This window comes from Octopus sinensis, linkage group LG27 (assembly GCF_006345805.1).
Source record: "Octopus sinensis linkage group LG27, ASM634580v1, whole genome shotgun sequence".
Taxonomy (NCBI): domain Eukaryota; kingdom Metazoa; phylum Mollusca; class Cephalopoda; order Octopoda; family Octopodidae; genus Octopus; species Octopus sinensis.
In genome coordinates, this window is record NC_043023.1 from 13,543,646 (window position 1) to 13,570,476 (window position 26,831).

Sequence of the window (26,831 nt, forward strand, 5' to 3'; positions counted from 1 at the left end):
CCCCGGGCCGACCAATGCCTTGTGAGTGGATTTGGTAGACGGAAACTGAAAGAAGCCTGTCGTATATATGTATATTATATATATATATATATATATATATATGTGTTGGTGTGCCTGTGTTTGTCCCCCTAGCATTGCTTGACAACCGATGCTGGTGTGTCTATGTCCCCGTCACTTAGCGGTTCGGCAAAAGAGACCGATAGAATAAGTACTGGGCTTACAAAGAATAAGTCCCGGGGTCGATTTGCTCGACTAAAGGCAGTGCTCCAGCATGGCCGCAGTCAAATTTCATCATCATCATCATCATTTAACGTCCGTTTTCCGTGCTAGCACGGATTGGACGGTTACCTATCATTGGACGGTTACCAATGATGTTACCTAACTAGGTAGCCAGGTTTGTGGACAAGACATGAGGGCTGAAGGACCCTCTGTGTTTTGAGGACTGTATGGTTGGTCATTTGTTTTTTGCTGTCTTGATAATATGTATTGACATTGATGTTGGTACTATACAATTATTTCCTTTTCTTATTTTTGCCTTTTTCATTTCAGGACCAGCCTCATTGTGTTCCCGAAGGTCAAAAATGCCCTCTTTTACACCGACAAGAATCATTCGATCAAGCTCGACAGCCGACATTTATCAATTCGCTACCTCGGGCCTCAGAGCACAAAAATTGGCGGAGGCGGCGGAGGAGGAGGTGCCGGTAGTGGCGGCGGCGGCGGTAATAATAGTGTTTCTGGTGGCAACAAACCTGCCACCGCTCCCGGCAGCAATCAGCCTAAGATTAAGCCCCGGAGTGAACCACCGCCCAAAGCTAATCCTCAGCCTGACCCGAAGCCTAAAGAGTCAGGTAAGCATGGAAACGAATCTGTTGTCGGCTACGGGCTGATGCATGCCTGCTTCTTCCTGCGTGTTGTCATCGTCATCATGGGTGCTTGTGTTGGTGAGGTCCGCTTGCTTGTGCGTACTTGTTTGTCATTTTCCACTGCTGACGGTCATAGCCATCATCATCACCATCACCACCATCATTGTCATCACTATCATCATCATCACCATTGTCATCATGGTTATTACCATCAATATCATCATCATCATCATCGTCATCACTATCATCATCATCATCACCATCATAATCATCATCACCATAATCATCATCATCATCATTGTCATCATCACCACCATAGTCATCATCACCGTAATCATCACCACCACCATCATCATTATCGTCATCATCACCATCATAATCATCATCACCATCATCATCGTCATCACCACCATCATCGTCATCATCACTATCATCATCATTGTAGTGTTTATAATTGTCGTTGTCATCATCCATGAATGGGGATTAACGACCGATCCCAGTAGGTCGGGATTCGCAATATTGGTTGTTCTATTCATCCTTTTGATTGTTGAATACAAAATGCGGCTTGTGAGACACTGGATGAAATGCTTAGCGACATTTCATCCACTTTGGCATTCTGAGTTCAAATTCTGCTGAGGTTGACTTTGCGTTTCATCCTTCCGGGTTGAGAAATTAAGTGTCAGTTGACTACTGGGGTTTGGTGTAATCAGCTCATCCCCTCCTGCAAAAGGGATGCCCTTGTGGCAAAATTTGAAACCATTATTATCATCATCATCATCATCATTATTATTATTGAGTGAGAGAGCAGTGCATGCCATCAAAGTGACCCTGGGGTAAAATATACGAAGCCCAGTAGACCCATCATGACTACCTGTCTGATAAGGGCACACCAGGCACATGCATCACAACCATATGTGTGCGACATGGTGATCTCATATCAAGATAAACAGCGCATAATAATAATAATAATAATAATAATGCAGTACCAGGCAGTGGCTCTCCTGGCTTCTGATCTTAACTGATTGGAGGTGTTATCATGTACATCGTTTAGTCTTGGTATAAAAGATGGGTTTTACAGCAAATATTCTGCTCAATATTGCAGGTGGGGCCCAGTTAGAATTTTCTTCAGGTCGAGTAACCCATCCCACTCAAAAGGTCCTTGAATAAGGATTAAGGATGTTGAACGAAACAACCATGTCTCCGAAGGTGAATTATCCAAACCTCAAAGAATCCCTCTCAACACATGGCCATGATGCTTCCCCACTACTTCTGCTCGTGATCAGAGATGCACATATCATCAGCCACTAAGGGACATGCTCAACTGGTTACGGTCAAACAACTGATAAGCAAATCTGTGGTATTGAGCAGAATATTTGCTGTAAAACCCATCTTTTATACCAAGACAAAACAATGTACATGATAACACTTCCAATCAGTTAAGATGAGAAGCCATGAGAGCCACTGCCTGGTACTGCATCAGGGCATTTATTGCCTGGTACTGCATCAGGGCATCCATTGGGTACTGCATCAGGGCATCCATTGTTATTATTATTATCATTATTTTTATTATTATTATGGTGGTGAGCTAGCAGAAGCATTAGCATGCTGGATGAAATGCTTAGCAGTATTTCATCTGCCTTTGCATTCTGAGTTCAGATTCCACCATTCTGAGTTCAGATTGCCTTTCGTCCCTTTTGGGGCTCGATAAATTAAGTACCCGTAAAACACAGGGATTGATGAAATTGACTAGTCTCCACCTCCCACCCCCCAAAAAAATTTCAGGCCTTGTACCTCCAGTAGAAAGAATTATTATTATTATTATTAGGGCATTGGCCACGATTCGGATGGTGCTTTTTACGTGCCACCAGCACGGAAGCGCCGCCTCGACTGGCTTCCGTGCTGGTGGCACGTAAAATGCACCATCCGAATCGCGGCGATGCCAGCGTCGCCTCGACTGGCTTCTGTGCCGGTGGCACGTAAAATGCACCATCCGAATCGCGGCCGATGCCAGCGTCGCCTCGACTGGCTTCTGTGCCGGTGGCACGTAAAATGCACCAATCCGACCGTGTCCATTGCCAGCCTCCCCTGACACCTGTGCCGGTGGCACGTAAAAAGCACCCACTACACTCATGGAGTGGTTGGCGTTAGGAAGGGCATCCAGCTGTAGAAACACTGCCAGATTTGACTGGGCCTGATGAAGCCTTCTGGCTTCACAGACCCCAGTAGAACCGTCCAACCCATGCTAGCATGGAAAACGGACGCTAAACGATGATGATGATGATGATGATGATGGCAGTGAGCTGGTAGAATTGTCAGCGAAATGCTTGGCTGTATTTTGTCCGTCTTTAAGTACCATTCAAATATTGGGGGCCTATTTGATCGACTAGCACCCCTCCTCCATCCAATTTCAGGCCTTGTGCCTCCGATAGAAAGGTTTATTGTTGTTGTTGTCAGCATTAAGGTCATGTTATAATCTGCTGTGGTCAGTATTTGAAAATGTTGTTGTTGTTATTATTATTATTATTATTATTATTGTTATTGTTATTGTTGTTGTTATTTTTTATTGATCTGTTAGTAGCAAAGATGACTGTCCCTTGCTCGGCTCGGCTGAATTCACATAACTAAATAAATACATACATTTTTGCCCTTTACCCTATTCCCTCAAAACCCTACACAACTCACAACCCTTTTCCGTCTTTAAGTACCAGTCAAGTACTGGGGGGGGGGGGGCGATGTGATCGACTATTCCCCCTCCTGCAAATTTCAGGCGTTGTCCCTTCAGTAAAAAGGATTATTAAGATCATATTATAAACTGCTGCAGTCTGTATTTGAAAATATTGTTGTCATTATTATTATTATTATTATTATTATTCTATGTTTGACTTTTGCTTTACATTTGTACAAGTTGGCTCCAAGTCTCACCCAGAGACCTCAAGAGACAACAGGTTGGAAGTTCATGTTGTTGTTATGCCTAGTGTGCCATATATTTGGTTTTGTACATAGTGTTGTACTAGTGAATGTCTAAAAAAAACATACAAAAATTATGTTTGTTTTAAAACTTGAGATTACATAGAAAGTATTTTGCGTAGGATATGAGCAGTTCCCATGAGCACTATCTTTTGAATTTCTGCCATTTTTGGATTTCCTGGTATTATTATTATAATATTATCATTATTATTATTATTGTTCTTTTATATTTGACTTTTGATTTGCATTTATACAAGTTGGCTCCAAGTGTCACCTCAAGAGACAACAAATTGGAAGTTCATGTGGTGTTATGCCTTGGGTACCATATATTTGGTTTTGTACTTAGTGTTGTACTAGTGAATGCCTAAAAAAACCATAAGAAAATTATGTTTGTTTTAAACCTTGAGATTACATAGAAAGTATTTTGCGTAGGATATGAGCAGTTCCCATGAGCACTATCTTTTGAATTTCTGCCACTTTTGGGTTTCCTGGTATTATTATTATTATATTATCATTATTATTATTATTATTCTTTTATATTTGACTTTTGCTTTGCATTTATACAAGTTGGCTCCAAGTGTCACCCAGAGACCAAGAGACAACAAATTGGAAGTTCATGTTGGTGTTATGCCTAGGGTGTCATATATTTGGTTTTGTACTTAGTGTTGTTCTAGAGAATGTTTAAGAGACCATAAGAAAATTATGTTTGTTTTAAAACTTGCGATTACTTAGAAAGTATTTTGCATAGGATATGAGCACTATCTTTTGAATTTCTGCCATTTTGGGGTTTCCTGGTATTATTATTATAATATTATTATGCTGAAAAGTTCCTGGTTTTGGGTAAAACAAAATAGAGGAGGATCAGTTAATTATGATTTTATTCAACATGTTCCCCTCTCAGATTCACACACTTATTGCAGCGGTCCTTGAGTTTTTCTAAGCCCTGTAAAAAAAACTTGGAAGCTTGGGCCTCCAACCAGGTTTTTCCCTACACCCTTAAAGCCAAGAACTTTTCACCACCCCTTCGTACATGCTTGTGTGTATATATATTTTATGTTTGTGTGTGTGTATTATATATATATATATATATATATCCTTGAAGCTGGTCTTCTTCTGGGCAACCATTTAGCTCTGATCCTGAAGTCGCTAACTATTAATCTATGTTGAGGAGTACATCTTTCGCCTGGAAAGGTTTTGGCATTTATAAGCAGCTCTCTTTCCCTCTTTCTGGCGAGGATGTAGTCAATCTGGCTAGTGTGTCTGCCAGAACGGTAGGTGAGAGGTGTGTTTCCTGAAGTTGGTATTGCAAACCATAAGGCCAGATAAGACGGAGCCTGGTGCAGCCTTCAGGCTTCCCAGATCCCCGGTCAAACCGTCCAACCCATGCTAGCGCGGAAAACGGATGTTAAACGATGATGATGATTACCATGTGCGTCACAAAATAGGACCACAGAAAGAGAGGTGCTAAAGTCAGGCAGAGAGCAGCTCTGGAAAATCCTCGCTGAGCGATTTACGCACTATCTAGACGAGGGAAGAATTCCCTCGCAGTGGAAAGAGTCAAATACCATCCTGCTGTATAAGAAGGGGCGCAGAGAAGATCTAAAGAACTACCGACCCATATGCCTGCTGTCTCACGTGTACAAGCTGTTCACGAAGTAATTATGAACAGGTTGTCACGTCGTCTCGACGAACAACAACCGAGGGAGCAAGCAGGCTTCCGGAAGAACTACAGCACAATGGACCATATATTTGCTCTAACGCAACTGCTTGAGCGAGCAAATGAGTACAAGCTGCCTCTTTGCGTTGCGTTTATAGATTATGAGAAGGCCTTCGATAGCGTCGAAACCAATGCAGTGCTGAACTCGCTGCAGTTTGTTATATGGGAGTGAAAAATTCATTACAAATATAAGAGTAAATAATTATTAATTTAATAATTGATAATAATTGATTGTCGGTGGCACGTAAAAAGCACCATCCGAATCGTAGCCGAAGCGAGTGCCGCCTCGACTGGCTTCCATAAAATGCACCAATCCGACCGTGGCCGATGCCAGCCTCGCCTGGCACCAGTGCAGGTGGCACGTAAAAGGCACCCACTACACTCACGGAGTGGTTGGCGTTAGGAAGGGCATCCAGCTGTAGAAACACTGCCAGGTAAGACCGGAGCCTGGTGCAGCCTTCTGGCTTCCCAGATCCCAGTCGAACCATCCAACCCATGCTAGCATGGAAAACGGACGTTAAACGATGATGATGATGATGATAAATTTTACCAAGTAGTTTCGGTATGGAAAGAGAACCATTATCGGTAGGAATTTTTGTGTTATGTGTTAGTATGTATAAATGGTTATGTCTTCATCACTGGTTTTTCTTCTTCAGAGGATGACAAAATTGTGGTGATTCAAAATCTACCGAAAGGAATCGGTAAAATTGGCGTGTTGCAGATTATCCCCACAGCAAAGAAGGTCAATTTTAAGGGGCCACCAAAGAAATCCAAGTTTGAGTAAGTATAACAGTTTTGCATATGCTGAGGTCTAATCCCGGATTTCGGTCAGTCATTTACTATTCACACACACACACACACACACATATATATAAATACACACACATACCTACATACATACATATGAGACCTATTGAGTCCAGTACATCAACATCAAAAAATCAACTGCAAATTGTAGTTATGATCCCTGTGCCAGTGGCACGTAAAATGCTCCTGCCGGACGTGGCCAATGCCAGTGCAAACTTGACAGGCTTCTGTGCCGGTGGCATGTAAAAAGCACCAACCAATCGTGGCCATTGCCAGCCTCCCCTGGCACCTGTGCCGGTGGCATGTAAAAAGCACCCACTACACTCACGGCGTGGTTGGCGTTAGGAAGGGCATCCAGTTGTAGAAACACTGTCGAACCGTCCAACCCCTGCTAGTACGGAAAACGGACGTTCAATGATGATGATATATAGTCATATACAAACATATATGTAATACAGATACGTCCGTTTACTGTCACATAGCTAGAACTTTATTCTCATCTACCGATCGTGGCCGTTGCCATCCTCCCCTGGCACCTGTGAGGTGGCACGTAAAAAACACCCACTACACTCACGGAGTGGTTGGCGTTAGGAAGGGCATCCAGCTGTAGAAACACTGCCAGATCAGACTGGAGCCTGGTGCAGCCTTCTGGCTTCCCAGATCCCAGTCGAACCATCCAACCCATGCTAGCATGGAAAACGGACGTTAAACGATGATGATGATACACACACACACACACACAACTGGGGAGATTACACTTTACAGAGTGTTCTGGGTGCTTTTAATGTGGAACCAACACCATTGAGGTCTCATAGTGCTGCCAGATAAATCTCCCCTCCATACTGGAGCACCACCTTTAGTCAAGCAAATCAACTCCAGAACTTATTCTTTGTATGCCTAGTATTTATTCTACTGGCCTCTTTTGCTGAACCGCTAAGTTGCGGTGACATAAACACACCCCAGCATTGGTTGTCAAGTGATGTTGGTGATTGGGTGGACAAGTATAGACACACAAACACATGTATATATATATATATGTATATATATATATACGACAGGCTTCTTTCAGTTTCCGTCTACCAAATCCACTCACAAGGCATTGGTCAGCCCAAGGTTATAGTAGAAGACACTTACCCAAGGTGCCACGCAGTGGGACTAAACCCGGAACCATGTGGTTGGTAAGCAAGCTACTTACCACACAGCCACTCCTGCACCTATATACATATATACGACAGGCTTCTTTCAGTTTCCGTCTACCAAATCCACTCACAAGGCTTTGGTCGGCCCAAGGCTATAGTAGAAGACACTTGCCCAAGGTGCCACGCAGTGGGACTAAACCCGGAACCATGTGGTTGGTAAGCAAGCTACTTACCACACAGCCACTCCTGCACCTATATACATATATACGACGGGCTTCTTTCAGTTTCCTTCTACCAAATCCACTCACAAGGCTTTGGTCAGCCCAAGGTTATAGTAGAAGACACTTACCCAAGGTGCCATGCAGTGGGACTGAAGCCTGAATGATGTGGTTGGTCAATTAACGTCCATTGTTCATGCTGGCATGGGTTGGATCGTTTGACTAGGGCTGGTAAGCTGAGGGGCTGTACCCAATTCCAGTCTGATTTGATATAGGTTCTATAGCTGGATGGCCTTCCTAATGCCAACCACTCCGAGAGTGCAATGCAGTGGTTTTCAGCCTGGGGACCGTGGACCCTTGGTGGTCCACAAAGATGGTACTGGGGGGTCTGTGAACTAAATTCAAAATTTCATATCCAGGTTGTCCTTGACTTACGACCACAGTTGATTCCGACTGACTGGTTGTAAGTTGGCCTATAGGCTTTTTTTACTCTTTGTTTCAATCATTTGACTGCGGCCATGCTGGAGCACCACCTTTAGTCGAGCAAATCGACCCCCAGGATTTATTCTTTGTAAGCCCAGTACTTATTCTATCGGTCTCTTTTGCCGAACCGCTAAGTGACGGGGACGTAAGCACACCAGCATCGGTGGTCAAGCAATGCTAGGGAGACAAACACACACACACAAACACATACACATACATATATATATATATATACATATATACGACAGGCTTCTTTGAGTTTCCGTCTACCAAATCCACTCACAAGGCATTGGTCGGCCCGGGGCTATAGCAGAAGACACTTGCCCAAGATGCCACGCAGTGGGACTGAACCCGGAACCATGTGGCTGGTTAGCAAGCTACTTACCACACAGCCACTCCTGCATCTATACATATATATATATATACGACAGGCTATAGCAGAAGACACTTGCCCAAGATACCACGCAGTGGGACTGAACCCGGAACCATGTGGTTGGTAAGCAAGCTACTTACCACACAGCCACTCCTGCGCCTATAGCTTACATAGCTTTGTTTTATATTTTTACATTCTCAGATAAAAGTCACACACGGCATTCTGTATTATACTATTAAACTGGTGTTAGTCAAAAATTTCAGAGTCTCAAACAGTTGTCTTATAAACAAATACGAGGTTACCTCAATGTCCCTGCGACTGGATAGTCATCCAACACAGTGGTGAGCGATAACCAAACCTAGGGGAAGCATTTGTTAGCTGAGATCATCCGTAGGTGGGTTAATTTCTAAGAAATGAAACCCATTAGATTTCAACTGGACTCTGTGTGTGTGTGTGTATGTATGTATGTATATATATATATATATATATATATACACACACACATATATATACACACACATATATATATATATACACACACATACATAAACATATACATCATCATCATCATCATCATTTAACGTCCGCTCTCCATGCTAGCATGGGTTGGACGGTTCAACTGGGGTCTGGGGAGCCCGAAAGCTGCACCAGTCCAGTCAGATCTGGCAGTGTTTCTACAGCTGGATGCCCTTCCTAACGCCAACCACTCCGAGAGTGTAGTGGGTGATTTTATGTGCCACCGACACAGGTGCCAGACGAGGCTGGCAGACGGCCACGCTCGGATGGTGTTTTTTATGTGCCACCGACACAGGTGCCAGACGAGGCTGGCAGAGCCACGCTCGGATGGTGTTTTTATGTGCCACCGACACAGGTGCCAGACGAGGCTGGCGGACGGGCACGCTCGGATGGTGTTTTTATGTGCCACCGACACAGGTGCCAGATGAGGCTGGCAAACGGCCACGATCGGATGGTGCTTGTTACGTGCCCACAGCACGGAGGCCAGTCGATGCGGTACTGGCTACGGCCACGTTCGGATGGTTTTCTTATGTGCCACGTGCCACCGGCACTGGTACCACAAAGATACAAATTCCATTGATGTTCATCTATTTTGATTTGTTTGATGATTGATTTGATTTTCACTTGCCTCAACAGGTCTTCACAAGTGTCACAAGAAGGAAGGTATGCACAGGTGGACTGACTACGTCCCAGGTAGGGGCCATGGGTTATGGCCTGACTAGTCTTGCCGGGTCTTCGGATGTTGTTTTTATGTGCCACCGACACAGGTGCTAGATGAGGTGGCGAACGGCCACGATCGGATGGTGTTTGTCATGTGCCCACCGCACTGACTACGGCACTGATGGATTTCTTGTGTGCCACAGGCACTGGTACCACAAGATACAAATCCATTGATTCCTCTATTTTGTCTATTTTGATTTGATTTGATTTGATTTTCACTTGCCTCAACCGGTCTTCACAAGTGTCACAAGAAGGAAGGAAGGTATGCACAGGTGGACTGACTAGTCTTGCCGGGTCTTCGGAAGGTGTTTTATGTGCCACCGACACAGGTGCCAGATGAGGCTGGCGAACGGCCATGATCGGATGGTGTTTGTTACGTGCCCACAGCACGGAGGCCGGTCGATGCGGAACTGGCTACGGCCACGTTCGGATGGTTCTCATGTGTGCCACCGGCACTGGTACCACAAAGTGTGTGTGCCACCGGCACTGGTACACAAAGATACAGATTCCATTGATGTTCATCTATCTGGATTTGTTTTGATTTGATTAATCATAATATATATAATATATATATATATATCTCCATACATTGATACATACATACACACATACATATATATATGTGTATTGGAAGGTTTGGAGATGATGTACAGGTATTTTATATTAGAAGAAATGAGGTACTCAGAAATTGGGGTGGTTTTATATTTACAGATATTTATTTGTATATTATATGTTTTTATATATCGTATATCATATATTAACGCTTTCATCCATTCTAGTGGAGTTGTCAAATTGAACTAAGTTCTTGGGGAAAATTTGACTATTTTTGCACGCACAGATATGTAGATACACACACACACACACACACGTGTGTGTGTGTATGTATATATATATATATATATATATATCAGTAATAAAGGGTGAAATTAATTAATTTAGAAATAATCATCAATTTCACCAAGTAGATTTCGGCATGTAAAAGACCCATTCAAGGAAGATTTAAGTAATACTAAGTAATTCAGGGTTCAGCAACGATTTGCCTCACCACATACCGAATTTAGAAATAGCAGTCAAAAAGTTTTGGCTATTCTTTCTACTTAAAAGGGCGATCCCAGTAAAACCAAAGCACTTAAAAAGCAAACGACGCAGGTAAAAGAGAAAGAAATGACGAAAATCATTCTATATTAAGTTACCTACGGACGTACGTTTCGGAATTAAGTCATTGCAGAGCATAAAAATTAAATAATTATGTCTTACCTGACTATTTTCCTCCTCAGCGTAGGACTCTTCAATTATAAATAATTGCTTCTCAATTATTAATAATTGTGTATTAAATTTGAAGGCACTAGAAGACATCACCTCAACTGATGGTATCAGAGCGAGCGTAAGCCTTACTAATACCACCAAATTCAAAGGGTGAATGAAAGCAAGTCACCATCCCTATTCCACCAGTGTGCTGCCAAAATAAGATGCTACAGTTTTTTAAAAAATTTTTTTTCTATATATTCAATATCTCCTTGCAGGTCTGCCTTGTTGGAGTTCAACACTATAGCTCAGGCGAATGCTGTTATCAAGAAGAACGGTCAGTTGAGAGTTGGTGACCACACACTCTTCATTGAATCCATGACTAATCACAAAAGTAAGTCGCACCCTTTGTTCATATTATATTCTATCGTGGCACATAAAATCACCCACTACACTCTCGGAGTGGTTGGCGTTAGGAAGGCCATCCAGCCGTAGAAACACTGCCAGATCAGACTGGAGCCTGGTGCAGCCTTCGGGCACCCCAGACCCCAGTTGAACCGTCCAACCCATGCTAGCATGGAAAGCGGACGTTAAACGATGATGATGTGTCCCTGACAAACCCATCGCAGACCCAGAAATAGGGACCCTGCAAACTTGTTACACACACACACACACATCCACACGCACATAGAAACCGTTGGGCACCTTCTCATAATTTTTGATAACTTGGCTAAGAATTTTTAGCCAAAGTATCAACACACTGGTTTTTTTTAACGTTTAAAAAAAAATATTTTTTTAGCCTGTTTGTTTCTTTGGCCAAACTGCGAAGTTACGAGGACATAAACATACCAACACCAGTTGTCGAGCAGTGGTGGGACGTGAGTATGCACACACACACACACATGCGATGGGCTTCTTTTAGTTTCCGTCTACCAAATCCATTCACAAGGCTTTGGTCAGCTCGTGGTTATAGTAGAAGACACTTGCCCAAGGTGCCACGCAGTGGGACTGAACCTGAAACCATGTGGTTGGGAAGCACATCTTCACATATATGTGTGTTTGTGCGTATATATGACGGGCTTTTTTCAGTTTCCATCTACTAAATCCACTTACAAGACTTTGGTTGGCCCCCAAACTATAGTAGAAGGCACTTGCCCAAGATGCCTCACAGTGGGACTGAACCTGGAACCATGTGGTTGGGAAACAAGCTACTTACCACACAGCGATGCCTGTGCCTATTACCCATGCATGCATGTATATATATAAATATCTGTGTATGTGTGTGTGTGTGTGTTTTTGTATATATATATATATATATATATATATATACACACACACACACACTCCGTGCCGGTGGCACGTAAAATACACCAATCCGATCGTGGCTGTTGCCAGCCTTGTCTGGCACCTGTACGGGTGGCATGTAAAAAGCACCCACTATACTCTTGGAGTGGTTGGCGTTAGGAAGGGCATCCAGCTGTAGAAACACTGCCAGATCAGACTGGAGCCTGGTGCAGCCTTCAGGCTCCCCAGATCCCCGGTCGAACCGTCCAACCCATGCTAGCATGGAGAACGGACATTAAACGATGATGATAACGATGATGATGATGATATATAATAATGCATGTGTGTGTATATATGTATATACGACAAGCTTCTTTCAGTTTCCATTTACCAAATCCACTATAGTTTGGTTGGCCTCAAACTATAGTAGAAGGCACTTGCCCAAGGTTCCATACACAGTGGAACTGAACCCAGAACCATGTGGTTGGGAAGCAATCTTCTTACCATACACACTCACGCTAAAACCCTTTTAAAAAAAAATACGTAATTTATAACAAAATTCAGATGACCTCAAGTCCTCCTTGTCGGCTAACTTCTTTTCAACGTCAACTGTAATCTTTATGCCCTCCAACACCTTTGACTGTTCACCAATACAAGCTGTTCCTAAAGAGAAAAAAATGTCAATGTTAAACAGGCGCAGGAGTGGCTGTGTGGTAAGTAGCTTTTTTACCAACCACATGGTTCCGGGTTCAGTCCCACTGCGTGGCACCTTGGGCAAGTGTCTTCTACTATAGCCTCGGGCCGACCAAAAACTTGTGAGTGGATTTGGTAGACGGAAACTGAAAGAAGCCCGTCGTATATATGTATATGTGTGTATATATATATATATATATATATGTATATATATATATATATGCGTGTGTGTGTTTGTGTGTCTGTGTTTGTCTCCCTAGCATTGCTTGACAACCGATGCTGGTGTGTTTATGTCCCCGTTACTTAGCGGTTCGGCAAAAGAGGCCAATAGAATAAGTACTGGGCTTACAAAAGAATAAGTCCCGGGGTTGAGTTGCTCGATTAAAGGCGGTGCTCCAGCATGGCCGCAGTCAAATGACTGAAACAAGTAAAAGAGTAAACTTAGCGGTTCGGCAAAAGAGACCGATAGAATAAGTACTGGGCTTACAAAAGAATAAGTCCTGGGGTTGAGTTGCTCGATTAAAGGCGGTGCTCCAGCATGGCTGCAGTCAAATGACTGAAACAAGTAAAAGAGTAAACTTAGCAGTTCGGCAAAAGAGGCCGATAGAATAAGTACTGGGCTTACAAAAGAATAAGTCCCGGGGTTGAGTTGCTCGATTAAAGGCGGTGCTCCAGCATGGCCACAGTCAAATGACTGAAACAAGTAAAAAGAGTAAAAAAAAAGAAAGAGTAAAGAGTTAGCTTTAACCCTTTTACTCTGTTGAATGTAATGCTTTAACTCTTAATACGGTTTTGAATTAGTCCTGGATTATCTTGTAGTTTTGAGATTTCAGTGGTGTGTTTGTTCAGTTTTAGGATGATGTTGTAAGGTTGGCATAAGGGGCCGAATTTTGCTAGTTTGAACATAAAGCTGCTGGAATATTTGAGCCGGATGTGGTCAGTTTAAACACCAAGCGCTTAGACACTCTGTAGAAACTATTAGAAAGACACGTTCAGTGATCTCAGGCTAGCATTTCTCTGATAACTTTTTGATATTAGGGAGATGTACTTGCATAGCGAGTGACTTGATCTGAGATTGTGTGCTGGAACGAAAACAATTGCAGCGTGGAAGGTGTTTGTAAGCCATTTAAGAAACACACAAAAGCCGTTCGATTCACTTCAACATTTAAATTTAATTTGTCAAAATATTTTCGTCGCTTTGAGACCGCGACCTGTTCACTGACAAAAATATATTGGAAGGTGTTTATAAGCCATTTAAGAAACACACAAAAACCGTTAGATTCACTTCAACGTTTAAATTTAATTTGTCAAAATATTTTCGTCGCTTTGAGACCGCGACCTGTTCACTGAGAAAAATATATTGGAAGGTGTTTATAAGCCATTTAAGAAACACACAAAAACCGTTAGATTCACTTCAACATTTAAATTTAGTTTGTCAAAATATTTTCATCGCTTTGAGACCGCGACCTGTTCACTGAGAAAAATATATTGGAAGGTGTTTATAAGCCATTTAAGAAACACACAAAAACCGTTAGATTCACTTCAACATTTAAATTTAATTTGTCAAAATATTTTCATTGCTTTGAGACCGCGACCTGTTCACTGAGAAAAATATATTGGAAGGTGTTTATAAGCCATTTAAGAAACACACAAAAACCGTTAGATTCACTTCAACATTTAAATTTAATTTGTCAAAATATTTTCATCGCTTTGAGACCGCAACCTGTTCACTGACAAAAATATATTGGAAGGTGTTATAAGCCATTTAAGAACACACAAAAACCGTTAGATTCACTTCAACATTTAAATTTAATTTGTCAAAATATTTTCGTCGCTTTGAGACCGCGACCTGTTCACTGAGAAAAATATATTGGAAGGTGTTTATAAGCCATTTAAGAAACACAACAAAAACCGTTAGATTCACTTCAACATTTAAATTTAATTTGTCAAAATATTTTCGTCGCTTTGAGACCGTGACCTGTTCACTGAGAAAAATATATTGGAAGGTGTTTATAAGCCATTAAGAAACACACAAAAACCGTTAGATTCACTTAACATTTAAATTTAATTTGTCAAAATATTTTCGTCGCTTTGAGACCGCGACCTGTTCACTGAGAAAAATATATTGGAAGGTGTTATAAGCCATTTAAGAAACACACAAAAACCGTTAGATTCACTTCAACATTTAATTTAATTTGTCAAAATATTTTCGTCGCTTTGAGACCGCGACCTGTTCACTGAGAAAAATATATTGGAAGGTGTTTATAAGCCATTTAAGAAACACACAAAAACCGTTAGATTCACTTCAACATTTAAATTTAATTTGTCAAAATATTTTCGTCGCTTTGAGACCGCGACCTGTTCACTGAGAAAAATATATTGGAAGGTGTTTATAAGCCATTAAGAAACACAAAAACCGTTAGATTCACTTCAACATTTAAATTTAATTTGTCAAAATATTTTCGTCGCTTTGAGACCGCGACCTGTTCACTGAGAAAAATATATTGGAAGGGTTTATAAGCCATTTAAGAAACCCACAAAAACCGTTAGATTCACTTCAACATTTAAATTTAATTTGTCAAAATATTTTCGTCGCTTTGAGACCGCGACCTGTTCACTGAGAAAAAATATTGGAAGGTGTTTATAAGCCATTTAAGAAACACAAAAACCGTTAGATTCACTTCAACATTTAAATTTAATTTGTCAAAATATTTTCGTCGCTTTGAGACCGCGACCTGTTCACTGACAAAAATATATTGGAAGGTGTTTATAAGCCATTTAAGAAACACACAAAAACCGTTAGATTCACTTCAACATTTAAATTTAATTTGTCAAAATATTTTCGTCGCTTTGAGACCGCGACCTGTTCACTGAGAAAAATATATTGGAAGGTGTTATAAGCCATTTAAGAAACACAAAAACGTTAGATTCACTTCAACATTTAAATTTAATTTGTCAAAATATTTTCGTCGCTTTGAGACCGCGACCTGTTCACTGAGAAAAATATATTGGAAGGTGTTATAAGCCATTTAAGAAACACACAAAAACCGTTAGATTCACTTCAACATTTAAATTTAATTTGTCAAAATATTTTCGTCGCTTTGAGACCGCGACCTGTTCACTGAGAAAAATATATTGGAAGGTGTTTATAAGCCATTTAAGAAACACAAAAACCGTTAGATTCACTTCAACATTTAAATTTAATTTGTCAAAATATTTTCGTCGCTTTGAGACCGCGACCTGTTCACTGAGAAAAATATATTGGAAGGTGTTTATAAGCCATTTAAGAAACACACAAAAACCGTTAGATTCACTTCAACATTTAAATTTAATTTGTCAAAATATTTTCGTCGCTTTGAGACCGCGACCTGTTCACTGAGAAAAATATATTGGAAGGTGTTTATAAGCCATTTAAGAAACACACAAAAACCGTTAGATTCACTTCAACATTTAAATTTAATTTGTCAAAATATTTTCGTCGCTTTGAGACCGCGACCTGTTCACTGAGAAAAATATATTGGAAGGTGTTTATAAGCCATTTAAGAAACACAAAAACCGTTAGATTCACTTCAACATTTAAATTTAATTTGTCAAAATATTTTCGTCGCTTTGAGACCGCGACCTGTTCACTGAGAAAAATATATTGGAAGGTGTTATAAGCCATTTAAGAAACACAAAAACCGTTAGATTCACTTCAACATTTAAATTTAATTTGTCAAAATATTTTCGTCGCTTTGAGACCGCGACCTGTTCACTGAGAAAAATATATGGAAGGTGTTTATAAGCCATTTAAGAAACACACAAAAACCGTTAGATTCACTTCAACATTTAAATTTAATTTGTCAAAATATTTTCGTCGCTTTGAGACCGCGACCTGTTCACTGAGAAAAAATATTGGAAGGTGTTTATAAGCCATTTAAGAAACACACAAAAACGTTAGATTCACTTCAACATTTAAATTTAATTTGTCAAAATATTTTCGTCGCTTTGAGACCGCGACCTGTTCACTGAGAAAAATATATTGGAAGGTGTTTATAAGCCATTTAAGAAACACAAAAACCGTTAGATTCACTTCACATTTAAATTTAATTTGTCAAAATATTTTCGTCGCTTTGAGACCGCGACCTGTTCACTGAGAAAAATATATTGGAAGGTGTTTATAAGCCATTTAAGAAACACACAAAAACCGTTAGATTCACTTCAACATTTAAATTTAATTTGTCAAAATATTTTCGTCGCTTTGAGACCGCGACCTGTTCACTGACAAAATTCCATACTGCATCACTGCAGTATGGAATTTCAAAAGCGACGAAAATATTTTGACAAATTAAATTTAAATGTTGAAGTGAATCGAACGGCTTTTGTGTGTTTCTTAAATGGCTTACAAACACCTTCCACGCTGTAATTGTTTTTGATTATAGAACCCAGCTTAGTATCATTAGCTCTGTGGGCAGTGATGATGGGGAGATGCAGGAACGAAGGAGGGAGGTGTATAAAAATTGTTGTTAGCTCTGTGTGCAGTGATGATAAGATGTGTGAAGGAGGGAGGCATCTTCCAATTTAGGTTTCCATAGCAACTAATGCTCTCTCTCTCCCCTCCTACTCCACACTCTCTTTCTGATTTTCATTGGCAGGGCGGCCGAAGAACCAACTCGAAGGACCTTTCCATGAACAGACTCCCCCAAAGTCATCCAACGAGGCCAAAGACAGAGGTGGTGGCGGTGGCAATGACAAATCCAACCAACAGAAAATGGCGCAGGGAGCCATGGGTTCCGGCCCCAACGAGGACAAGCGCTTTGTGTTTATGAGTAAGCGCGGAGGTGACCAACAGCAATCTCTTGGTCCAGAGGTTGGTAGACTCCGCTTCCTTATACAATCATCCTATCTTTTTTTGTGTTATTTTGGTTCATTTTGCATACTTGTTTACCTGTGTCTATACACAGGTATATATCTTGAGTTGCACATGAGAAAGTAAGGAGGGATGTCAGGAAGGGCATCGCTGTTACACTTCCAGAAGGGAAGGGTCTTCTTTTGATTCTGACATGCAATGTCTGTGCAAGACCCTAGTCATCTTCGTAGTCATAAAGCGAGACAGATGAGTGACAACCTGGCCACTGGTGGTGGTGTAACGCACCATACTAATCATATCTGTCGGGCATGTGGAAGAGAGTGTAATTAGGCAGGAGGACTTAACTACAGCCGGCTTTTTACCGGTAAAGGTTTTAGTTGCCAATTTTGTACAAGACTTTGTAGATCTTTGGCTGGGCTAAAAAGTCACATTCGATCACAGCACTAATAACAGTTAAGCTTTGTGCAATGGCCATACACGATAACGAGGGGGCAGCCATAATATATATATATATGCAAAGTTGGATCTGTGTGTGTATGTCTTAATAATATAAAACAGAGTTTGTGTGTGCGTATGTTCCATATGAATTTGAAAACTGTTCATATTGTAGCTTCTGGTGCCAATGCCAAGCAGTACAGCGTGTCGTTTCCAAATTTCTGACAGAACTAATTGCATCATGGTTCTGTTTTTCTGGCAGACAGTGCCCAGCTGACCCTACTCTACTGTGTAGCCGACAAAATCAAAAACAGACAATCAGCTTGCGTGAAATTAAAAATATAAAATGACGACAATTTACTCATCACACGCTGTATGTATATAAGTGTGTGTGGTGACCGCGTGTGTACCGTTGGCGATTTTTTTTTATCCTCTGTCTTCCCTTCTCTGGATCTTTCCTTCTCCTATGTTTCCGACGAAGAGCTCCGCTCGAAACGTTGAACCCTTCTTTCCTGAGCATCCAATAATACTATATTTGTTCCACATCCTCGCGTTATATTTTTTTTTGTGCTTTCATGTTTGGATCAACTGTATGTATATAGGTGTGTATGTATGTATGTGTGTGTGTATATATATATGTGTGTGTGTATAGTGTCTCTAATGACTTGAACTGTTTTTTTTATTTTCAGATGGGCCAGTATGAGAAAGATTTAACAAACCTTTTCAACTTTCCCAAAGCTGGGTAAATATTACTATTTTTATTATTATTATTATTATTATAATATATGTGAGGTATACTAGCCATCTCAATATGGCTAAGCACTAAGGGTTGGTGTTACTGTAGCTTTTAGCCCCAGGAGATCATCGTCTCCAGCTGGCTTTAGGCACACTTTCTGTGCACTTATGGTATTTGCAAAGGGAGGTCATCCCTCTCTCGTAAACCTAAGTGATACGCACGTACTGCAGTAACACCCACCCTTAGTGGTTAGCCATATTGAGATGGCTAGTATACCTTACATTGTCGTGCAGTTACTGTTTATACCTCGTTCAGAAATTTATTATTGCTTGCATACAGTTTTTCGAGATCAGTGATGAAAAGTTACTGGAAAAACGATATAAGGATTTGCATTGGGTCTCCCTTCATCGAAAACCGGTGATTACCGTACGTTGACAAGAGGCAAATACCTCAAAACTGCAGTCCATGCGTGTCACTTAGGTTTACAAGAGAGGGATGACCTCCCTTTGCAAATACCATAAGGACACAGAAAGTGTGCCTAAAGCCAGCTGGAGACGATGATCTCCTGGGGCTACAAGCTACAGTAACACCCACCCTTAGTGCTTAGCCATATTGAGATGGCTAGTATACCTTACATTGTCGTGCAGTTACTGTTTACATCTCGTTCAGAGATTTATTATTGCTATTATTATATATTTTAAACTTTAATATTTTATATGTTTTGCTAGTGAAAGTCGGTGAAAATGCTTGACTTAGCAGTTGTGGTTTTGCACTCAGAATTGCAGGGTCATAGTTTCCACTGCAGGACCGGGCAGTGACATTGTGCCTCGGAGCGCAACACTTCATTTCATGTTGCTCTGCGATCACTTCTGCTTCTGATCCGTGACGCAATGTGCATCTTCTCCAGGCAACGTTGAAGGCATGTGATCTAGTGGTTTCGGTTTTGCACTCCTAATCGCAGGATCATCGGTTCAATTCTTGGTTCGGGTGGTGTGTTGTATTCTTGATTTGCTCTGCAATCAATTTGACACCCGATGCGGGGCTACGCTGTGGCCCCTGTACAGGCAATGTCAGTTGGATGGAGTGAATGAGGGAGCTAATGTACATGGCATATATTTCATCATTATCACGTGACTGACCAGACCATCAGATGTTGTTACACATCGCTGGTCACAATGCGTTTGCATTGTTTTAGCCTTCGAATGACGCCACCCCACTGGCTAAGCGAGCAGGCCAACAGAAGAAAGAGTGGGTGAAAGAGTACAGCAGGGATCGCCACCCCCTGCCGGAGCCTCGTGGAGCTTTTAGGTGTTTTCGCTCAATAAACACTCACAACGCCCGGTCTGGGAATCGAAACCGCGAATCTGCTGCCCTAACCACTAGGCCATTGCGCCTCCACATTTCATCATTATAAACGAATCATATGTACAAGGAATTACTGAAAGCAAATGTTTAATGGTGATGATTAATAATATAGGTTCATTCTTAATGAAATTGGGCTGCAAGCTGCCTGGTGACCTCACTGGTGTTGGTGCCACATAAAAAGCTCCCAGTAGACTCTGTAAAGGGGTTAGCATTAGGAAGGGCATCCAGCCATAGAAACCATACAAAAGCAGACCTCATTGGTGCTGGTACCGCATTAAAAGCACCCAGTACACTCTGTAAAGTGGTTGGCATTAGGAAGGGCATCCAGTACACTCTGTAAAGTGGTGGGCATTAGGAAGGGCATCCAGCCATAGAAACCATACCAAAGCAGACCTCACTGGTGCTGGTGCCACATAAAAAGCACCCAGTACACTCTGTGGAGTGGTTGGCATTAGGAAGGGCATCCAGTACACTCTGTAAAGTGGTGGGCATTAGGAAGGGCATCCAGCCATAGAAACCATGCCAAAGCAGACCTCACTGGTGCTGGTGCCACATAAAAAGCACCCAGTACACTCTGTGGAGTGGTTGGCATTAGGAAGGGCATCCAGTACACTCTGTAAAGTGGTGGGCATTAGGAAGGGCATCCAGCCATAGAAACCATGCCAAAGCAGACCTCACTGGTGCTGGTGCCACATAAAAAGCATCCAGTACACTCTGTGGAGTGGTTGGCATTAGGAAGGGCATCCAGTACACTCTGTAAAGTGGTGGGCATTAGGAAGGGCATCCAGCCATAGAAACCATGCCAAAGCAGACCTCACTGGTGCTGGTGCCACATAAAAAGCACCCAGTACACTCTGTGGAGTGGTTGGCATTAGGAAGGGCATCCAGTCATAGAAAACATACCAAAGCAGACCTCACAGGTGCTGGTGCCACATAAAAAGCACCCAGTACACTCTGTAGAGTGGTTGGCATTAGGAAGGGCATCCAGCCATAGAAACCATACCAAAGCAGACCTCACTGGTGCTGGTTCCACATAAAAAGCACCCAGTACACTCTGTGGAGTGGTTGGCATTAGGAAGGGCATCCAGCCATAAAAACCATGCCAAGTAGCCATCAGAGCTTGCAATAGTCTTCTGTCAAACTGTCCAACCCATGCCAGCATGGAAAATAGACATTAAATGATGATGATGTAAATGTTTAATTGACCTTTCTTTCTCTCCCTTTTCTCCTCTTCCCTCTCTCTTTCCTCTTCTTTTTCTCCGCTTCCCTCTCTCCTCCTTCCTCTTCCTTTTCTCTTCCTTTCCCCTTACCCATCTATCTCCTTCTCCGCCGTATTATGCATAAACATTACTTAATCCCTTTTTTTTTTCTCTCTCTTTCATTTAGGACCAACCCTGCTGCTCTCCAGTACGGCTTGGCTGCTCTGGAGAACTTGTTATCGCGGGCCGCAAAAATGGGGATGAATGAGCTGAAGAGCCTATTAACGGCGAACCCCCGACTGCACCAACTCTTTGCAGAGAACCAGGACTTTCAGCCCCGCCTGCAGAAGTTGTTTGCCCATAACCAGGACTTCCAACCCCAGCTGAAACGGTTGTTTGCTGCAAATCAGGTTTTCCTTCCCAAACTGCAAATGCTTATTGCAGCCTCCAGCCAGCAGCAACAGAGCAAAGAGAACCTCAACTTCAACATGGGGTCCCTCGGTCCCTTCGGACCTCACGGGCCCCTCCGACCGCAAGGTCACCCGATGGGGCCACCCCAGGGCTCCATGAGGCCACCGTCGGGATCTGTCAGGCCGTCGCAAGGATCTGGCCGGATGATGCAGGGCCCGGGCGGGCCGCCGATGAGCATGCAGGAGCAGCAAGCGTTTAAGAAAGAGATGATGGTGAGACAACAGCGCCGGATGTACAGTGCGGCACGTGGCGCCGCCGACGACGAGGAGGAGGAGGAGGAGGAGGAGGATGATAACAACGAAAGGGGTTACCGCGAGGAGCAAGGATTCGGCAACGCTCGGAACTTCCCCGGCAGGGACGGCGGCTCTGGGCCCTGGCCGAAACAGGACGAGGGTCGGTCCCAGCCGCACCCTAGAATGTTTGACGAGGAGCCAGGCTTTCCCTTCCGTCGCCGTATGAACTTTGAGGGCGACGACGATGATAGAAGACCCCCGTCTCAGCACCACCATCACCGCCGCCAACAGCAGCAGCAACAACAACAACAGCAGCATCATCATCATCATCAACAACATCAACAAAAACAGCCAATGTTTACAGAAGAGATGGAGGAATTTGCTGAAAAGCAGCGTGTGCTGTACGACCAGGAGAGCGAAAACCGTGACCGGCCGCCGGCCTCCCCCTCCTCCAAGCGCCGTATGTTCGGGGCGAACGAGGACTCGATGTATAGCGAGGACCAGGCGCTGCTACACTCGGGGAGACAGCAAGGGTTTTACAAGGGCAGAGGTGGGGGCGACGATGACGACTTTGCTCCCCCCCACAAGCGACGGGCGATATACGTCGACGAACCCGAGAGGGGAGGACCGAATCGCCATCAGAGGCCCTTCGGAGGCGGCGGAGGAGGAGGAGGTGGAGGTGGTGGAGGAGATAACCTGCAAGATTTTAATGAGGGCCCTAGAATGTATGGGGCTTTTGGCGGCAGCGGTGGTGGTGGTGGGAGAGACAATTTTGGTGGTGGTGGTGGTGGTGGCGGCGGAAGAGATAACTTTGGCGGTGGTGGTGGTGGTGGTGGCGGAAGAGACAACTTTGGCGGTGGTGGTGGTGTCGATCCCAGCAACCAGGAAGGAGGAGGCTTTGATGGATCTCGGAACAGGGAGTATCCAGGCTCCAGACCTTACGACGAATTTAGACATCGCGGAGGTGGCGGCAATGGTGGTGGTGGTGGTGGCCGTCTTGGCGTGGAAGACGACCGTATGGGAGGAGACGCTGGCGGACGGAAATCCCGGGAGATGTTCGACGAAAACATGGACTTTCCTAACCGAAATCCGAAGATGTTTGGACACAACGAGCCTTTCCATAGTCACGGGGGTAGCGACAGCTTTTCGGGGTCAATGATGCCCCCTCAACAATCCAATTTGGACACGAGCGCTCCCGGCCCCAGCATTGGTGAAACGAAACTCAACTACGTCTCCTTTGATTATAACCACCAGCACTCTAATGTTCCCCTAACGGACATGGAGCCGTTCAGTAACAACCCCGGAAATTTCTCAGCCGGTGGCGCTGGCAGTGTTTCGCCCTCGTCCATGATGGGACAGGACAGCGGCAACAACGCCCCCTACGATAGGCACGGCCCCTCCATGTCGAGAAGTGCTGGAGGCGACGATGGTAACCAGTTTGGCCAGAGGGGTATGGAACCGTCTGGTCCTGGTTTTGACAACGAAATGGATCAGTCGTACTCCTCGCGGGACGACCAGTTTGGCCAGAGGCCCCCTCAGTTTGGTGTCGGTTCGAGAAACCTGAAGTCAGCCCTGAAGAATAGCTCTGCTTATAGGTTTGAGGACAGTTCCATGTCGGCCGGGAACTCCGACCAGGGCAAGGACGTTCATAGCGGTGACTTTGGCAGTAACAACAACAACAACCGGATGTCAGATCCGAGTGAAAATCCGGACTCTGGAAGGGGTTTCAGGGACCGGGACCATGAAGAGAGAGACACGTTTATGGGCACTTGGAGGAGCCCCCTTGGTATGGGAAACTACCAGCAGGAGAGAGGAGACGACGTGGGCAGACCCGGAAGCGGGTTCGGTGATGATATGAGCGGCAACAGACAGATGGATGACACGGCCAGTGTGGAGCAGCAGCAGATGTCGGGCAGCGGTAGCTTCCATGGGAATATGGATCGTGGCGGGTTTCAGTACGGTGGGAATGCGAGGGGTCAGTCCGACGGCGGAGAGGATTTCCCGGATTGGGGCCGCCAGAGGGACGGCGAAAACGAGGGTTTTGGAGTCGGGAGGGATAGCAGCGGTGGTGCTGGTGACAGTGGTCGTAGGATGCAGATGGGCGAGTCCCACGACTACGGACACAAGAGCAGTGAGGGCTATAACAGGTATTACGGTAGTGGTGGTGGTGGTGGTGGTGGCGGTGGCGGCGGTAGTGATAGCCTCGGTGATGACAGACCTTCCTACCCCAGCCGTGGCGCCAACAAAAACAACGACGACGACATCGAAGATCCTGGTTACAACGTGAAGTGGGGCCAAGGGGTCGGTAGCCTGGATCGAGGTTCGTCGAGGGAACGTAGCTGGATGTCCCGGGGCGACCCTGCGGACTATCGCCGCGTCGAGGACGACAACAACAACGACGACGACGATAGGGGCAAAGGGGCCGGTTACGGTTTCCAGTCGGACAGCGAGAACAGAGGGAGCCACTTGTACGAGGACAACTGGCAGCAGAGCGGGGATTACCGCCACCACGATAGCAAGTCGGATTATCCGGGAGACGGAGCTGGTGGTCATAGAATCGAGTCGTCGTTCCGGCGCGGGGTCAGCTACGGCCGAGACGAGGACCTGGAAGAACCGGCGCGCGATGAGGAGGCCCCGTACTATCGTTCCGGCAGGAGTGTTGCGTTTGAGAGGGACAACTATAGTTATAACGAGGAATATGACAATGGCGGTAACGAGAGTAATACTAATGTGGATGAAGGCGGTTATTATAGTGGGGGCGGGGCTGCTATGGAGCAGAATTTGTCCGACGATAGGGAGAGCTACAGAAGGCAGGAGAGATATGGGGAGCAGAAAATGGAAGAGGATTTTGAACAGGACGGCTCTGATCCTCCCCTTGGCTGGAGAAGCTCCTCATCGAAACAGGACGGCTCTGACCCTCCGCTTGGCTGGAGAAGCTCTTCATCGAAACAGGACGGCTCTGACCCACCGCTTGGCTGGAGAAACCCCGGGTCGAAACAAGACGGCTCCGACCCTCCGCTCGGCTGGAGAAACCCCGCGTCGAAACAGGACGGTCCCGACCCCCCGCTCGGCTGGAGGAACCACAAGTATTTTTCCTCGTCGCCATCCAAGTCGGATCCCCCGTCCTCGTCGAGGAGGGGCCGGGACGACGCGGAAGGTGGCGGCAGCTGGGAGAGGAACCAACGCGGTTCTGGGTACCACGGCGACCGATCCGGCGGGGAACAAGGGCATCGAAGAGGGCGGTCGTCGCGCAGTAACCGGTCGTACGGCCGCAATTCCAACCGCGACAGAGCAGGATCGAGGTGCGGCGGCGGCGGTGGTGGTCGAGGTTCCTACGGCGACGCGTCCGAAGGTGACGCGAATACCGGCGGCGGCAGCAAGGAGGACCAGTACGGGCAAGACACGATGCGGAAGGTCGTAATGTCGAGGGACTGGAAAGGCGACGGAGGAGGCGGAGGGGAGATGATGCGTCGCCACCACAAGCAGTCGAGGTGGAACTAAGGTCCCGTGGGCTCTCACACGGTCGAGGGAACAGCTTACGGTCGAAAAACGAACAAGCAAGTGGAAGCTGCAATACGAGTCGAGGGACGGCCATCTCGGCAGTTTCTTCCAACACGGCAAAAGAAAAATATATATATATGTATATATATCAAATGTGAGGATAAAATTCTTTTCGAAAAAAATATCTTCTCGAAAAAAATTTTATCAATGGCCAGCATATTAAAAAATACCTTTAACGTTTAAATTTATAAACAATTCATAAATGAGGGCAAAGGAAAAAAAAAATTTCAAATGCCAAATATGCCGAAAAATTGGACATATTGTCCATTAACCATATAATTTTTTCACAGTACGCACGCTACTCGAATAAAGGGTCGAAAGAAATTTCTTTAAAATTCCATTATTACCATATCGGACGGATTTCAGAGTTAGCTACTAAGAGCCCTCTCTTCGTCAGTGATACATGTGGTAAAAGAAATAAATGAGATACTTACTCATACCCATGGAAGAAGCAAATACTAAGTCATGGGCACAATTAAGTACCCCAAATACATCCAAAATAAAAATACTCCAGCCCATCCGAGGCACGTGCGATTTATGGACAATATGTCCAATTATTCGGCATATTTGGCATTTGAAATATATATATATATATATATATATACGTGTTTGAAATTAGTAGTCGTTCGACAGCCATGGGACCCCCTCTTTGTCATTGCAAAACAAAACATCATCACCATCATTTTCATCATCTACAGACAACCCTTTTTTTTTTTTGTCATTTTTCACTGTTCCACCTAGACATACAACAACAGCGAAAGCGGCTGTGTTAAGGAACTTTTCTTTCTGTCATCAACGGATGAGCACCACAAATTCTTTCTTTCTTTTTTTTTTTGTATCGTCTGTTTCCATTGTTGTAAACCTTGTAGTAAAGGCATGCACGCCACTGCATCATATGTTCAACATGTAATAATATGCTTTACTCTCAATAAACCATTCAAAAGATTTTCTGCATTC

At 44.0% G+C, this 26,831-nt stretch overlaps 1 protein-coding gene across 3 annotated transcripts; it reads left to right on the forward strand.

The window, feature by feature from the left end:
- Positions 1 to 486: 486 nt before the first annotated feature.
- Positions 487 to 25,936, forward strand: LOC115225152 (uncharacterized protein DDB_G0290685). Of its 3 annotated transcripts, none has more exons than XM_036514358.1 (8): positions 487 to 848; positions 6,204 to 6,327; positions 11,327 to 11,442; positions 17,660 to 17,874; positions 18,999 to 19,051; positions 21,797 to 23,088; positions 23,143 to 25,181; positions 25,230 to 25,936. In XM_036514358.1, the coding sequence occupies exons 3-8, from the start codon at positions 11,427 to 11,429 to the stop codon at positions 25,812 to 25,814; spliced, it is 4,200 nt and encodes a 1,399-aa protein (XP_036370251.1). In that variant the 5' UTR covers positions 487 to 848; positions 6,204 to 6,327; positions 11,327 to 11,426; the 3' UTR covers positions 25,815 to 25,936. The 3 variants fall into 3 exon arrangements, with proteins under 3 accessions (XP_036370251.1, XP_036370250.1, XP_036370249.1); XM_036514357.1 differs by having other exon boundaries at positions 494 to 848; positions 23,143 to 23,274; positions 23,311 to 25,936; XM_036514356.1 differs by having other exon boundaries at positions 494 to 848; positions 23,143 to 25,936.
- Positions 25,937 to 26,831: the final 895 nt, after the last annotated feature.